At 38.9% G+C, this 16,070-nt stretch overlaps 3 protein-coding genes across 4 annotated transcripts; 2 read left to right on the forward strand and 1 right to left on the reverse strand.

Moving 5' to 3' along the window:
• Nucleotides 1-1,409: 1,409 nt before the first annotated feature.
• On the reverse strand, nucleotides 1,410-3,911 carry RB195_020359 (uncharacterized protein; the record flags this gene model as incomplete). The annotated part of the gene is made up of 7 exons (XM_064188619.1): nucleotides 1,410-1,547; nucleotides 1,609-1,719; nucleotides 1,965-2,050; nucleotides 3,276-3,354; nucleotides 3,493-3,593; nucleotides 3,685-3,766; nucleotides 3,834-3,911. The coding sequence occupies 7 exons, from the start codon at nucleotides 3,909-3,911 to the stop codon at nucleotides 1,410-1,412; spliced, it is 675 nt and encodes a 224-aa protein (XP_064044500.1).
• A 1,067-nt stretch (nucleotides 3,912-4,978) lies between these two features.
• On the forward strand, nucleotides 4,979-7,144 carry RB195_020360 (uncharacterized protein; the record flags this gene model as incomplete). The annotated part of the gene is made up of 7 exons (XM_013445303.2): nucleotides 4,979-5,057; nucleotides 5,492-5,562; nucleotides 5,623-5,721; nucleotides 6,043-6,152; nucleotides 6,372-6,528; nucleotides 6,708-6,863; nucleotides 6,923-7,144. The coding sequence occupies 7 exons, from the start codon at nucleotides 4,979-4,981 to the stop codon at nucleotides 7,142-7,144; spliced, it is 894 nt and encodes a 297-aa protein (XP_013300757.2).
• Nucleotides 7,145-8,084: 940 nt separating this feature from the next.
• On the forward strand, nucleotides 8,085-14,205 carry RB195_020361 (uncharacterized protein; the record flags this gene model as incomplete). Of its 2 annotated transcripts, XM_064188621.1 has the most annotated exons (20): nucleotides 8,085-8,143; nucleotides 8,227-8,289; nucleotides 9,037-9,148; nucleotides 9,580-9,591; nucleotides 9,646-9,735; nucleotides 9,800-9,931; nucleotides 9,995-10,090; nucleotides 10,570-10,653; nucleotides 11,062-11,202; nucleotides 11,296-11,405; nucleotides 11,478-11,539; nucleotides 11,598-11,704; nucleotides 11,762-11,939; nucleotides 12,237-12,324; nucleotides 12,402-12,494; nucleotides 12,967-13,099; nucleotides 13,207-13,254; nucleotides 13,628-13,717; nucleotides 13,776-13,858; nucleotides 14,085-14,205. In XM_064188621.1, the coding sequence occupies 20 exons, from the start codon at nucleotides 8,085-8,087 to the stop codon at nucleotides 14,203-14,205; spliced, it is 1,902 nt and encodes a 633-aa protein (XP_064044502.1). The 2 variants fall into 2 exon arrangements, with proteins under 2 accessions (XP_064044502.1, XP_064044501.1); XM_064188620.1 differs by having other exon boundaries at nucleotides 9,580-9,735.
• Nucleotides 14,206-16,070: the final 1,865 nt, after the last annotated feature.

Consider the following 16,070-nt stretch of genomic DNA (forward strand, 5'->3'; position numbering starts at 1 on the left):
GCCACCCTCTCAGCGCCGTATATGAAAATGGTGAAGAACTGTTCTTAGGAACATGTGGCAGTAAAGGAGGTTGGTAGAGTTGGTGTCCTCGTCACCACAAGTATGGTAAAGAGCATCGATTCTTTCGATCGAACAACACCCGCATCGGACGACTGCGGATGAGACGATGTGGTACAACGCTAACTTTCACTATCTTCTTTGTTTATGCCTCAACATCAAGCTAAGAAAAAGAAGAAGTCGAAGCTTTCCAGGTGAACCTAGAGAAGTTCTGCGGAGAAGATCACACCTTTCACAAGGTCATTGTTGGTGATTTCGACGTTAAAATAGGTCCCAGAAGAATGTCACTGGGACCCACAGCCTATAATGGAATGAACCGGGGAGAAGTTTTCTAAGTTTATCATGACGACTATACGTTCTTGAGAACTCACAATTCTACTTAGAGATTCCTCTTTAAGCTAGACGTGGGAGTCAACCAGTGGAGGATACCCCAATGAAATTGACCATATCATCGTCAATAAAAGGTTCTAGTTGACGGATGTCGCCAAAGTTCTATACAGCACCTGACCATCGTCTCCTTCGAAGAAGATTTTTCTTCACATGAAGAGAAAGCTGCGAAGCTCACGAAGCCTAGTCTCAGAACGATCGACAGGATCCTCAGAATCATCGACTGGAACCTCACGCCTCCCTCCTACTTCAGAAATCTGAGCGTTTTGGAAGCAAGAGGAAAATCCGATCAGCGTCATAGAATACCCAATTCAAAGGATGATGCCAGGAGAGTCCCGCTTTACGCAAGTAAAAGAGGAGATTCGATCTTCAACCTTATGTGATCGATCAAAGAGCAGATACGCTGTCGCATACGCCAAGGGAAGTAAAAAAAAGTGGGCCGGACATGTGATGCGTTTTAGCGACAATCGTTGGACCAGAGCTATAAGTTACTAGATACCGCGCGAGATTAAACGTACCACAGGGAGACCGCCGACCCCATGGACAGACCTTTCCACGAAGTCCTTCAAGGGAGGATATGATGCTCTTCGAGTGCCTCACGAAAATAGGAGCCACTAGTCCATCACGTCACGTCCCATCCATCATTGCATGCTGCCAACGTCCAGACGATCAGGGGATTCCCTCTAGATTCGACGAGCAATGGGAGCACAGGTGTTACAAGTGACTGCGATCCCTTGCCGATCGGACTGGTTTCTGGCAGAGAAATATAAGAAACGTGGTACCGGTGGATGCAAGTTTCCACGATAAATTGTCTAATTGCTTCTAGACAGTTCACAGAAATAGCCGTTAAACACATTTATGCAATTACTGTGTGGCATCTACCACCACATTTTTTGCGAAATACATCTGCACCGGTTATATACAGGATTCAAACACAAAAACAAACACGTAACAAAAAACAACTGTTACAGTTTCGAAAAGTACTTGAGTCCATCGTGGAATCTCTCCTTAATAAGATGTCCGATAAGGTGCAAACGATCAGATCCAAAGAATGCGTGCTTCTCTCCGTCTTTGTGAACAATGATCCATGGAGCGCCAAAGGCCTGTATGGATGAACAATAATTCGAGATGAACTGCAACATATAATAAAAACCATCCACTAACTCCGGAATCAATGGCATCCAGTGTATTTTTCTGAAGTTCTGTTTCAATGGTTAAATCGGATATTTTGTCGATATAGCGAGCAGTGTCAGTGATACTGCTAGCCACCAATACCTAGAATTTTCCGCTGGAGGGAGAACAGTAACAAAACCAGACAACAAAAAAAGAACAAAGAAAAATAAAAAGAGAAAATCACGACTGATCACACTCACGAAACCAGCGCACAATGAATCACTCAGCCGTGCTACTTATGTCTACCCTTGTGATCGTGACGCGTTTGACTTCATAACACACCTTCTCCGCACTCTGCTTTGTTTCGCTCAAGTAAACTTAATTACCGGTGCTCCTACGAAAACTACCTTCTCGAAGTCCTCCCGTTCGAAAATCGGTTCACCGTTTGTCCATATTCGCTTCCAGAACTCTCGAGAGACTCCTTCTAGTTTCTCTAAACAATAAAAAAAAATTAACCTATTCTCCATAGACAACTACATGATTTGCTTATGAACCACAAAAATATCCCAATGATCAGTTCAGATTTCCTACCCATAGATTCCATTGGTTATTTTTTTTCTTCATTCAGGATAAAAACTCCGCTATTCTAGTCGTCGACGACTATTGGAAATCTAACCATAACACCGATCTTGTATGAAAATAAGTCTTTATTTTCTGTACTATATTGTAGACTAACATTTACCAAAATATTTTAAGTCATCAAAATTGCTGCCGTACATTAGAACACTTGGATATGTTCGGCAGAAATTATTCACATTTCCTTCTGACCTCAACTGTCAATTTATGAGGTCAACCCAGGTCAAAACTCATGGCATGAGAGCGCGTAACGCCATTGGGAAGGTCATCTCTCTTTACCGACCCTGTGCCACTTCTTCACACCTCACTCATACCATTTTGTGCGTTCACATTGCTATTAGCATGATATTCTTCTGACATCGGCGATGACACCTGAAGTGGCCGCTTTGTAGGGCCTCCGCTATTTTGGTATATAATGGGGTTCACCATCCACTTATGCACTTATATTTCGGAGTTAATTTTATGCTTTAGTTCCATCAAGACCCAAAATTGAACTCATAACAATTCAACATTTCGTTCTGCCTTCGGTATCCACGTCGTTCATCTTTCTCTAATTATACTCTCTTTCTATCATCTCCTGTTTTAAGATTCTCTGCGTCTGGGATTTTTCCATGAATTCCAACTTTTCGATGGATAACCAAACCGTACTGGGGAGAGGAAGTACGTTAACGGGAAGACAGCAAAGGGGAGGGAGAGGGATGATATCTTCAGTAAGGGAGAGAATGAGAAATATTCGCTAGAGAGTCAGAGTAGGGGGAGCGGCAAATCCACTTTTTTGGTCGGGCGTTCAAAACTCAAAGAATGTTAGGACAGCAGTGCTTTTAAAGCAAAATAGATGAATAAGGACGCTAAGCAGGAGAGGGGTTGAAGGGAAGAGGGTGTTATTGTACAGGATCGCTCTAAATACCATTCCTATTTCCTTTGATTTATTTACCTCCATAACCTAAGGTCATCTTGGAGAGAAGGGCATAAAGACGTAGGAATGTGGCTATAAGAACATTCCCGCTCCGCCTCATAAAATAGACTCGTTCAAGCAAATTTACTTATTTGTGGTGATTTGGGGAAGGAGGAAGCCGACTCACTAGGTTTTTCCTTCTGTATCACAAGTAGCAATTTCATTGCATCTTCACTTGTTTTTGCTTTAATCCACTGCATAAAGTTCTGGAAAATTGACAGCTTTTAGAACGAAAAAATGAAAAAATAAAGTAATAAATAGAAAATAAAGTAATAATAAATAATAAAATAAGAATAAAATGGAAAATAATGAATTATAATTCGAATATATGGGATTCTAACGACCTTCGGAGCATTTAGCTTCATATCCCAAAACGCGTTGTTCCTCTCAAGATCCTTCAACATGTATAGACTTTTTGCAGGCACTAAACTGGGGGGTTTATTGCCTGAAAAGGATGCTCTCTTTTTTAATGGTCGCGGTTTACTTTCCCATTATTTTTGTAAAATACAGTTCCACAGAATAGCCGACGACAATACCGCTAGACTGAATGATTCTTCGGAGAGAAAACGGCTTTAAATTCACTTTGATCGGCCATACGTATTCGTAGCGGAGAAGAGACTAAACGAGAGACGCATAACGGTGTGGGGAACTTTCGTAGGGAAAATCTCGGGAATAACTAACCTACCTCAAATGCGATCCATGCATACGGTGAAATAACATCGTAGTAGAGATCGATTTGAAACTTTTCACTAGGATCTGCCATCAATTAATCGTTTGTCGCCGCCAGGTGAACGGTGATCGATTCGAGGAAGAACAGCACAGTGCTAGTCGAATCGATAAGATAACCATTTTCCATTTGACAGTTTAGTTTGACTGAAAACGTGAACGATTCACACGTGAACATCCTGGGGAGCGGCATTTGGAGTGTTATCACCGAAAAATGGGATGGGTTCTCAGTACTTTCAGGAAAAATCCGAGTAGATTTTCCTCAGAGCATTCATTCATGTTTATGTTGGTATCAGAGTTCGATCTACTCTATTTTTATGTGTGAATTTCATTCGCGTATGGTAAATGACTTGGTTTCTGGAAGAAGAAAATAGGTTTTTGGACTGGTTGGAACACTAAAAACTTCACCTACACCTTCATTTCCTTTTCTGTTTATAGGAGAGAAGTTCCGTTTTGAAGTCTATTTATTCAAAACTATGGAAATATTGGCTTAATTAAGTAATCAGTTGTTAATTAGCGAAAAATCAATTCGTCTAATTGTGTTTAAATTGTCAACTCATCAATTACTTTTTTCATTGGGAAATATTTCCCTTAATTATTTACTAATATTAATATTAATATGATAAATAATATGATATTAATATTAATTTTAATTAACGCAATTATAGTAAGCGCAATTCGAAATGATCTCCCACCAATTCTGGAGACGGAAATATAACCTGGGTTCTACCTTTTCGCTGTGCTGTTTTCTTGATGGCGGAATGATGCACCGGTAGGTCACACCTTTTCGGAAATGAAAGACTATGTGACCTGTCGGTGAGTCACATTTTAGCATGTAATTTGCCCTCAATACTCTGGAATAGGTTGTTGCAATACTGATGAATTTATTGATTAATTTGCTGGCAATATTTGTTTACTTATTAAAATATTAACTTCACTAACCGAAATCACAACGGTACTCTGCCACACCAACCGCGAAAATATGCTAGTCTCTTTTTTTTTCGAAGAGAAAAATATTTCTGTACAGTGTAAATTGTCACATGCATTAATTGGGACGAAAAGTGCAAAAATTTATTCCCTTCCTTGTTGACTGATATAAAGACAATGATCGGGTCCGGTATCATCGATTTCCATCGTCAGCGACAGAGCGACATGGCTGCCGTTCACACGCACGATAAAAAAGGTTTGTGAATACGATATGAAAGCAATCACTGCTGCAGGTCCCGATAAATTAAACTATCGTTTAATGTCCTTGGATACTTATCAGTTTCAAGACGGGTTCCGTTCTGCGCCAACCATAAGAAGAACATAAACACATTCCTTACGTTCCCCACCTCCTGAAACTGAATTCCCATCTCGTTTTCTTTCTGTAGATCCAGACCTTAGCGTATAGCAATAGGATATTTGGAGCACCAAAACAAAAATGAATAAGTGAAGCAACATAAATGCAACTGTAGACAAAACCCAGAAATTAACTCTTTCCTTTCCGCTTTGTTTCGATTTATTTTTCTTGTCGATGTTCTTGATCTTTTTTGTTTTCTCTAGTAGCTCTAAATAAACTACGTAGAAAAGAATCTATTTTTTCCCAAAAATAAACTTAAATGACTACCTTTTTAGATATGTCACAATCTGCTAGTCATCTGCTCAAGCGTGTACTTATGGTACCACCGCAGTATTTCACCGTTGAGGTTAGCCGAAATGAATTCGTCTCTTCAAAAAATTATATTATTATGTTACAAAATATTTAGTACAATATAAATCCTTGGATGGGAGGAGTCGTTGATAAGGCGAAGGCATTCGAACAATGGAATACGTTAAAAACGATAATAGAAAAGGAAGGAGTGGAGGTATGGAGTGACGTTTCGATGTCAGGCTGTCCTCAGTCAGTAGAAGAGGAAGAGTTTCACAAAATCTCGTAAAATTTCAAGAAAAATGCGAAATGTGATTTCTAACAGAAAAATCCTTCTTGTGTTTGTTTTCCAATGTATGCCTGTCCAACTTTTGCAAATGGTCGAGTACTCGAAAAATATAAGTGATTTCGAGTGATTCAAATTTTTGAAAAGCAAGCATTCAAACTATTTTATTTCTTCCCAAAAAGTCATTTCCTGAATCACGAGAGATTCCAATGTATTTTTTGATGAATATGTTCAAAATCAAAATATCTTTAGGTTCTTACAATGGATCAAACACAAGGACTCCCTGATCAGGTGTTCGTATGCAATTCAGGATTGGTTCACAACAATAGCGTCTACTTGAGCAAGTTTAGACACAAGGAAAGGTGAGAAAGAACTGACATTGACCTGAATTTTTTAATTTTTCTTCGGACAAATCGAAAAGGACAGATTTTCCGCTGAGACTTGTACAATTTTGCGTGCTCTGAAAATAAGGCCAAACAATTTTAAGTTGTTTTTGAGCGCCTTTCTTTGTCGAAAAAAAATTGCAGTCAGTGCTGAACTGCGTATTTATTAATTTCAACTTATTAGAGGTATTTTTTTAGAACCGGAGAGCAAGAACACTATTTGAAGTGGTTTAAATCGCAAGGATTTCATATCTATGGTGAGGACTATCCGGAATTCTTTGAAGGTGGTGGAGATGCAGTGTTTTCGGATCCGCACACCCTATGGGCAGGTTTCGGACCGAGATCAGCCAAAGGAGTGAGTTGTTCGCATTTGAACTACAATGATTTCATATGCCTGTAGCTTTGATTTTGATGGAAAAAGTTGATCCATGATTTTTTTATGCGAATGTGTGTTAGTAACTGGAAACGAAAATTATCATAGTGTCCAGAATGTTCCCAAAATATAGTATATTGTGGATGCAGTATTCTGTTTAGGTTTATGAACGGATCAAGGCAATGGGCGACTTCGAGATTGTGATCTGTGAGCTGACCCATCCGAATTTCTACCACCTGGACACCTGCTTCGCTCCAGTCGATCAAAGCACAGCGCTCTGGTATCCGCCGGCGTTCTCCGAGAACACGAAAAAAGAGGTGCGAGCGTTGTTTTTGCGCCACCAAAAACTATAAACGAGTGATCACGATCGTTATAGATTCAAAAACGTATGCCAAACGCAATCCCCATCTCCGACGCGGAAGCGAACGCGTTCGTGTGCAATGCGATCACCGTACGGAACACTGTGATCTCACCGATTGGTATTTCTGCAGCGACTCGAGAAGCGCTCGCCAAGCGAGGCTTCGCGGTCGCTGAGGTCGACATGAGCGAATTCATGAAAAGTGGTGGTGCTTGTCAATGTCTTGTACTTCGATTGTAATTTTTACCATAGTTATCAGAGTATTATTTTGAGTATTATATTTAGAATAAGTATTATAGTTATTTTATTGAATTTCCTTACCATTATTATTAGACTATTGTAAAATTGCCAACTTGCACTATTAGAAACTGTTGTGTATACTAACTGAATTGCAGCTAATTTAAAAGCTGGGACTATTGTGATCAATTAATTCATACATTTGATTATGATTGGTAACGATCAATAAGTAATAAATAATAAACCTTTTAATAGATTTTTCGAAGTAACAACACGGAAAGATCACCTACAAAATTCATATTTCGTTCCAAAACCGCTTAGACGGAAGGAAAAGGATGAGGAGGAAAACAGCAGAAAAGGACTAGTTCTCGTATGGATTCTCTGTCTTTTAATTTTTGCAGAGTTATTAGCTTGTTTTCTTTTTTAAAGAACACTATAAAATACCTGTACCTATAAAAAGCACTGTAGCAGAGAAAAGAATGAAATCACACGTCCACGCCTCAGGCTTCACATCATGTTTCCGATTCGATTGGTGGAAATGGCTTCAGTAACTTAAGGCAACGTCTGACACAGACTTTACTTTTTTTGTGACCAGAAGTTAGACAAATCGAACATCTTACAAAGTAATCCAACAATGCAAACATCATCTTCGTTCGGAATCGTTCCCGGCCTCGAATTCCTACAACGAGCGATGTGCTCTAGCAAGAAAGGGGTGCTCTATTCAGAATAAATTTCCGCGGGAGACAGGAGCTTCATATCTCCATATCGTTCTATTGAGTTGCAATAGTTTGCAAGGATTTTATATTACTGGATTCGGGAATGCTCAGTCGTAATCTCTACGTCTACAAGAGCTAAGTGTTGAAACCCATTCGAAATCTCCCACGCGGACTCGAAGCATCCGAAGGTGGTGCTGGATTTACATCGAGTAGTCTGATGCTTCACCATGCCTCCAATATTATCCGCCGACCTGGATTTGGACACATCACCTTGGTCCGAGGAGGAGTAAGTCTATTGTTTCTTCAATAGTCTTTGCTCTTATGGACTTGAATTTTTTTCTTCTGTTGTCATGCTTTGCTCGTCTTCAGTTCGCCTGAGGATTACGAGCGCTACAGGATATTTGATGAGTCCGACTATGATTGTCTAGTCTCGTAAGTCTTCTTTCTGTATATATTTAGTTTTCTGAGCAATTTTTCTTTAGTCTATTACAATGATGAACACTTACAAGTACAATATTTCATTTCTAATGGGCCTAGCATAAGTGCAAGTGAATAGAAAGCGAAAATAGGCTTCAAAGTGACTGTACAGTCGATGTTTCGAGCTCATCTTAGGCCAACCAAGCCTTTCATTCCTCCAAGGTCGATGAGCTGGTATCAGAACTGAGTGGGAGGGTAAAATCACTGACTTGGTTCATTTGTTGGCCCCCGCAGGACATGGTAGATTATAGATTACAGACGCATTCATAAATCTCTGCGATTCTGACTTCAATTGGAACTCATTTGCGCATCATAAAGTGTTTTGAACAACGTCAAAGACATCTGTTTTATCCTTAACATCATACGTGCGACACTCCTCACGTGAAGGGGGTCTAGCTCACGGGGTGCATTTCAAGTGATGAGAATCCCTTTGTCAACCGTCCAAAAGTGAAGGGAGTCGGAGAACCGGCTCTAACTATCGCATCTATGCTTAACATGGGAAGCGTTCTTGGTAATTTTTGGAGATTCAGCCTTCATTCTGGAATTAAATGACTAGGTTCCAGAATTGAAGGTATATATTCACTTTACTTGTGTTTCCACAGTACACTGCAGTGACGAGGATTGTATCACTTCACGCAAAACAGCACATATATCTTGATTATGTTTTGTATCTTATTTTCTCCAAGAATCCTTATTGTTAAGGAGGTATTTGGACCGTGGTGACTGCGAAACCGCCACATATTGGATTGATTTCGCATTTGCTAAAAAGTCTGAAAATGGATTCAGTCTCGTCGACTTCGCCAACTATATCAAGGCTAGTTTAGCGTCATATTGTGCAGTGGTTTTTCTTTACTGGATTTTTCTTATGTCCATTTCGAATAAGTATGTTTCCGTCAGCTGATCACACTTTTTGTTTCGCAACTATGTGCTGGCGCTGTCCTAACTCTTCCCAACGGTTTGAGAGAGAACAGACTTTAGCCTATGGAATTTTCCTTCATTTGAGTTCCCCAGCCGAACGTGCTAAATCGGTCCGGCGCAGAAAATTTCTTGTGTGTACGTTATTTCACTGCGTTCACTTCCTCTTCATTTCTTCCTTATCCGAATACTTACATTGTTGACCACCCTCGGCACTGGCTATACGAAAAGCAAGAAAATTTTCAGTTTAACAGTTTTTGGATGCTAATTTATATTCAGACTTTCTTTAAGAGGTATTTTGTTGTGAATGTCCATCGATTGTGTTTGCAGGAACTCACAAAGGTTCAACAATACAAAAGGATTTCTCAACTGATTCTCAAACAACGACTTTTCAAGAAACATTTAGTGTTCGCTTATTACTATGTTAATGCTCTTTTTCATCTGCGTATGTATGGAGAGATAGTACAACTTCAAATCGGACATCTGGTACTTCAACTTAGTATGAAGAAGACTAGTATCATTACTGACACGTTCACTGGCGACTCTTCAGATGCTGGAGGAGGACTTGCCTGTTAAGTCACCTGACTCAGGGTGTGGTTTGGAAGATTACTTCGATTCTGCAACTGAAGAAATTTCTGGAGATGACCTCGCAGCTCTCAACAAAATGGTTACGCATAATAAGGTACAAAATTCCCGCTTTATTTCTGAGATCGAAATATTTTTATTAACCAAAATTGTCTTTCAGTTGTTCTCGGCATTAATGGTGGTGTACGGCCGCACATTCATTTTAATGGAGAATCGGGAGTTTGCTACTAGATGTTTAACGGTCGCTTACATGCAGGTAACCTTGTTTATCTACACTAGATACCTGACAACATTATTTTAAATCATCTTTCTCTTTGCCGTTTTCAAATCATTCTCTTTCTTCTACTTTTTCCCATTTCCTATTGATTTGTCGGCAGCACGAAAGAAACAGACAGCTCTTGCATAAGGCTTAGAAGGCTGAAGTGGTAATAGAAACAAACATAATAGAAGCAGAGTGCTAAAAATCCCTTTAAATCAAATTATAGTTTTTTTTTTGCTATATAATTTGAAAGCGAATGAAGCTTTTTGAGCATATACAAGTGAATTTTGATTCCATTGTGATAATTTATCGACAGATGGTAAAATATCAGGCTCATTGACAGCAATAAATATATTTCGTGTGGCAACAGTTGTCCAATGTCCAGAAAAAATCGTAGCATTTTCCACAATCTATACAATATTCTTAGTCTGTCAGCATATATGCATTGTTGCATAGTCATTGTTTTTTTTTTCAAGGACCGCCATTGTTTGGCTGCAGAGGAGCTGCTTAGAAAGTATAGACTTGTTCCGTACACGAATCGAGATCCTTGCTATCGACTGGTAAGTTGAAGAATTAGTAACTCAGAAAAAGTTCTTGTTTGCTGTTTTTTTAATTCTTGAAACTTTATGATGTTATGTTTTCATTACTTTTCATGATGTTAAAATAATGAAGCCTCAGAAAGGTGGTCATGAAGTTAAAATAATGAAAAAAAGGTCCAAAATAAAGAATAAATAAAACTAGAGTATTAAGGAATGAATCACATCTGAATCAAATTTAAGTTTCCTTTGTGCAAACTGAAACGAACACGGCTTTTAAAGTATATACAAGTGAATTTATGATTTACAATTTTATCGCACAACTGAAACGTTTACGAAACGTATGTTATCAAATCTTTGTTGACGAATATTTCATCTAATTCATCTTTTGCATTTGAACAAATTTATTTATAAAAAATTTCCTTCCGCCAGATGAAGAAAATGCAAAAAACGAGTGCTGCGGGAGATCCAAGGCAACGTACCAGAGAAGCACATCAACTGTATCGGAACGGAAACGTTGCAGAAACATTGGCAATTACATCCACAATAATGGAAGAACATGGACTTTATCTAGTCAGTTCTTTCTTGTTAATAAGGAAGTATTGTGTTGGTGTGAAGTGAGGAAACGAAGTTTAAATATGTTAGATATCGACTTATTAATTTCAGGATTGTGTCATACTGCATGCGAATTGCTTATGTTATTTTCAAGATTCGAGAAGACTTTTTCTTCTAGCTCATGAGCTTGTTATTTCCTTTCCGGATCATCACTATAGCTGGTATTCATTATGAATAATGAGGATTACCATGTTCGAAGTAAAAACTATGTCTTTACAAAACAAACCATTTAGGTATGTCGTGGCCATGTATTATTTCACATGCTTTAACATCCATGCAGCAAGAACTTTCATAAGTCAGAACATGTAAGCTTTTCCAGTTACCCTTCTCTTTCGAGACTCTGTTCATTTCAGACAAAGCTGTCTCAATGAGAACTGCTTTTGGCGAAGGATGGATTGCATACGGTCATATTTTAGCGGCTGAGTGTGAGAATGAACAAGCTCTCAACTGTTACTATAGGGTTAGAAATAATTCGTTATAATTGGATTTCCATAGTTTCTCCCATCTTCTTTTTAAGGCAGCGCGAATTCTTCCTTGGCATTATGAACCCAAGATGTACATTGGAATGCAATACTGCAGAGTTGGAGTACGAATGGCTGAAGATTTCCTGCGAGAGGCCTCTTGTATCCGATCTTCTGATCCGGTCATAATGCATGAACGCGGATCATATTATTATCGGTACAACAAATTCCGTAGTCAGTTTATTAAGAATTCGTTTTCTACCTTTTTAAAACTGTATTAGTTCGTTGTTATTGTCATTATCTGTTTTCAATCCTCCTCAGTGGCGTATTATACGAAACTCGTTCTTCATTTCTGCGAATTTGATCTACTGTTCCACTCGAAAACTGTATCACTTTGTCGCCGTGGTAGACCGCTTTCACACACATTTCTCTAGAAGCATGCAAACATCAAATTTTGCAATTGTATTCAAAATTTTGAGTGGTAAGGCAATTACCGTACTAAAGCAGAGATATCCGAAGATACATTTTCAGCTGCTGAGCAATTCTTCAGCAACGCCTTGTTAGCTGTTATTGGGAACGAAGAGGCAGAGTTCGCCGACTCGAGCTCTATCATCACAGAGTTTGTTTATGAATTCTTTTTTTGTTCTTTTTTAAGCGATGAAATCGTCCATTATGCTTGTTGATTATTTATTTTAGACAACTCGATCCATTCTGGCAACCTTTAGTTGCTAATCTCGGTCACGTTAGTCGAAGGCTTGGGAAATACAGGGAATCCATAGATTTCCATAAGTTCGTTATTATTTTATCACTTTACACTTTTCCTATGCATATAATCAAAGAGTTCCAATTTGTAGTAGTCCTGACGTAGTTTCTAGGACTGTCACTATGTTTCCTGTTGAACAAATTTGTCACATTGCTTACGAATTCATCATCATCATTTGATTCATCTCCTATTGTGCTTTGAAAGTGAAATATTCCTTTAGTTTGCGGTTTTCTGCTAGCTGTAGTCGGGTCAAGTTGACATGAGACTTGGTGCGACTGCAGTCGAAGCGGTGCGATGGAGCGTAGCGGTTAGGATAGAGGGGGTTGGATCATCGCGAACTGTAACGGTGAGCGATGCTAAAAGGGGCCTCTCTTCGATCTTAATCGGCAGCTTCATCGCACCGCTTCGAACGCAGCCACTTATGGAACTTCGTAACTTAATCTCGTCAGACCTGACTACATATATAATTTGTACTCTATACTCCGTTAATATTTCCAGCAAGGCACTGCTAATAAATCCGATGGACTGGCATTCAATGGCTTCAATGGCTATGTCGTATGCATGCCTTGGTGAAACAAATGTCGCTACTCGTTACTTCGCCAAAGCTCTTTCTCGTGCTCCATATAATGGCGTTAGTTTATAGTCTTTCTATTACCTTTTTTATCTGTGATGATAAAGATTCGTTAATAGTAATAACGAGACAAGTTACGGTACAATTTATTTGACACAAACTTTCAGATGATTCGCAACGCTCTCGACAAGCTGTCGCAACTTGAAAACGACTATGTGAGTTATTCTGTTCTTTCTGTGTCTATTATTGAACTTTTCTCAATCACTGTATCCATACTCCTAATGTTTCTAGTTTCTGAAAGTCTCTGAGTATAAGTCACATGAATTAAATCAGTGTCAAATAGGACGGCTTGTCTTCTCTCTCTTTTTCCTTTGAACGACTGGTTTAAAACTTTTATCTTGGGGTTCTTGCGAAAGATCTATTGAGTCTTTTGTATAACACTTATGCTTTTGATTCCAAAAGGGATTTTTAATGGCATTTTCAAACAGCAAATAGCGACTCACTGTTCAGCAACGTCATTCTTAAAAGAAGGACTCAGAAAGCAACAAATTCTAATTCCGAATAGTTCGGCAAGATCATTTTTTTCAGCTGGACTATACTGACTTTAAGACTACAACTTCAACCAGCATTGACGATTTGGAGAGGATTTTCGTTGAAAGAGCTTCTTTGCGTGTTGAAGTTAGTTTACAGAATATTTTTATCCTAAAATATTGCTTAATTATTTTCGTTCTTGCAGATGCAAAAGGATGTAATGGCGAAGAGAATGAAAAAGTCATTGTCGGAAAATTTAAAGATGAGGATAGCTTCTAAAAAATATCGGTAATGTTCATTTTCACTTGCTACATAGATTGAGACTGATCTTTCCATTTTAAATTCTTCCTTTTTGTAGTGAGATAGAACTATGGGTATCGTCAACTTTTTTCTGTTTCATCTTCTTTCATTTGCTTTTTTTTTATTTTGGAGGATTCCTAATGTAACATAATCGTTCTAATAGCTATCTGTGGATTAAAAGTTCTAACTACACTGTTTGAACATGTATTTTCAGCCAAGATTTAGCCCGTGTCAATGCAAGGAAGAAACATGCGGAATCAAATGAACCGGTATTTTCTGTAGGCATGGGGACCACTGGTCCTCCTGGATCAATGACTGGTGACGGTGGCGGTTAAGCAACGTCTCTTCCCACTTGAGACTGTAGACTTTGAGACTGTATTTTAAAGATCTGCCTGTTCTTCCAGCTAGATTGGACTATTTTATAATTTACGTGTAAGTAGTTGCTCATCTGTATTGTTCGGTTTTTTTTTCTCGCTTGTATAGCAAGAGCACCATTACGTTTTTCACTAATCCTGAGACCTAACCTCAAACGTAATGATGTCCTCCGAAGTTCGAAAATCCTTCATAATGATTCTTTTTCTGATTAGCAGAGATGTTGTGTGATGAGTCGCTAAATCTACGTGTCGTTTGATAATTGTATGTTTATAAGTTCGTCGGGCAGGTGTACTTTCTCAGTAATACTCTTTCATTATAACGTTACGATAGCCCTTCAGAGGAAAATGTGGTTTGGGAGACTCAGTGGCGCCCTTATCCCTGAATGCTCTATCCTTACTTTTTTCTCTCACTAACTTCAGCTTACATGTCATAGATCATCTAAGACTAATGCTTAAGTCTTAGGGTCCCGATTGACTTAGTTATTTCCTTCCAGAAATAAGGGCGCCACTGAATGCATCCCCCAACAGCATTTTACCCGGCTTTATTTGTTATAGAATTGGATTTCTTGTATTGAAAGAATGTGCGATTCTTGTGCTTGTGTACACGCTTCTACACTGATCAAGATTCGCTCTAATGATAAAAGTTAATAACTGAAGTGTCATTCGGTAGCACAATTGGAAACCTCCCTCTAGTTGGAGAACGTGTTTATGAAGATTTGTTTGCTCAATAATTTACAATTTACGGATTCCGCAGGCTAGAACATGATGTTCCTCGCTAGGAAGCCAATAATCTTTTGTGTTGAAGAGATATTATGAACAATTAAGAAGAGGTTTTGTTTTGTTCACCTGCACAGTTCGATATCTACCGCAACGTTTGTTGGAAAAGAAGTGTGAACAATTTTAGACGCCTTTGGTGTATTACTCGTAGCTCTCAGAACAAGCTGTTTGTAAGGATTTGACCGAAAAGAAGTCAACTATTAAAGCGTTTTTTGAATGTCAAAATCTATTAGTTTGACGTCATCAATGCTCGAAAACCCTGTTTCCGAGACTATAACATTTTCTTCCCGAACAGTTCCACAAGTTCGAGGCAAAAATAAATTCACCACTAGACTTCGACGAAAACAAATGTCTTACCTCCTCTGACTTCGCCCAGTCCAGACGCAATCAAGGGCTTAAATGGTGAAGGGTGGTCAACAGGTTACTGCAAAGGTTCCGAGCATATGTAAAATTTCAAAGAGAACAAGCTCCGTTGTTCTCGTGTCCACCATTTCCTGAACGCACCTTTTGCACTATTTTCAACGCAGATGCCCCCTTGAGCCCCACTTTCTTCCTCACACAAACCAATGAATAATTTCCCGCCATGAATTAAAGATAAATGCCATTGTGAGGTCTGCGTTAGACCAATACTCGTCTCTTCGTCCCACACTCTCGTCCCGATACCAATCCTAACAATCCGTGACTGCACAATAAACAATGCTGTACAACTACGCAACGTCTTCGATTACGGTGGCTACTTGCTTTAGCTGTTTTGTTGCACTGTTTTCCCTCACTTATGCTAGTTATATGTCTCATTGTGAATCTTCTAAAAGACGAACCAGAATTGTATGACACCCGCTACCGCCGTGGATAATAGGGATTTACACGAGACTAGTCCAAAATTGCGTCCATTTTCTCTAATCGTTAAATTTTCTCTCTGCGAAGGAATTGACATCCCCATACTTTCACTTTCTTCCGACTATGCGATTTCGATTTTCAGTTTCGATCAGTTGTTAAACACAATCAAATCCCAATTTACTTTTTGACTCGAACATGTCATCTCAGCTTTT

The sequence above is a fragment of the Necator americanus genome, chromosome II (assembly GCF_031761385.1).
Source record: "Necator americanus strain Aroian chromosome II, whole genome shotgun sequence".
NCBI classification, from domain to species: domain Eukaryota; kingdom Metazoa; phylum Nematoda; class Chromadorea; order Rhabditida; family Ancylostomatidae; genus Necator; species Necator americanus.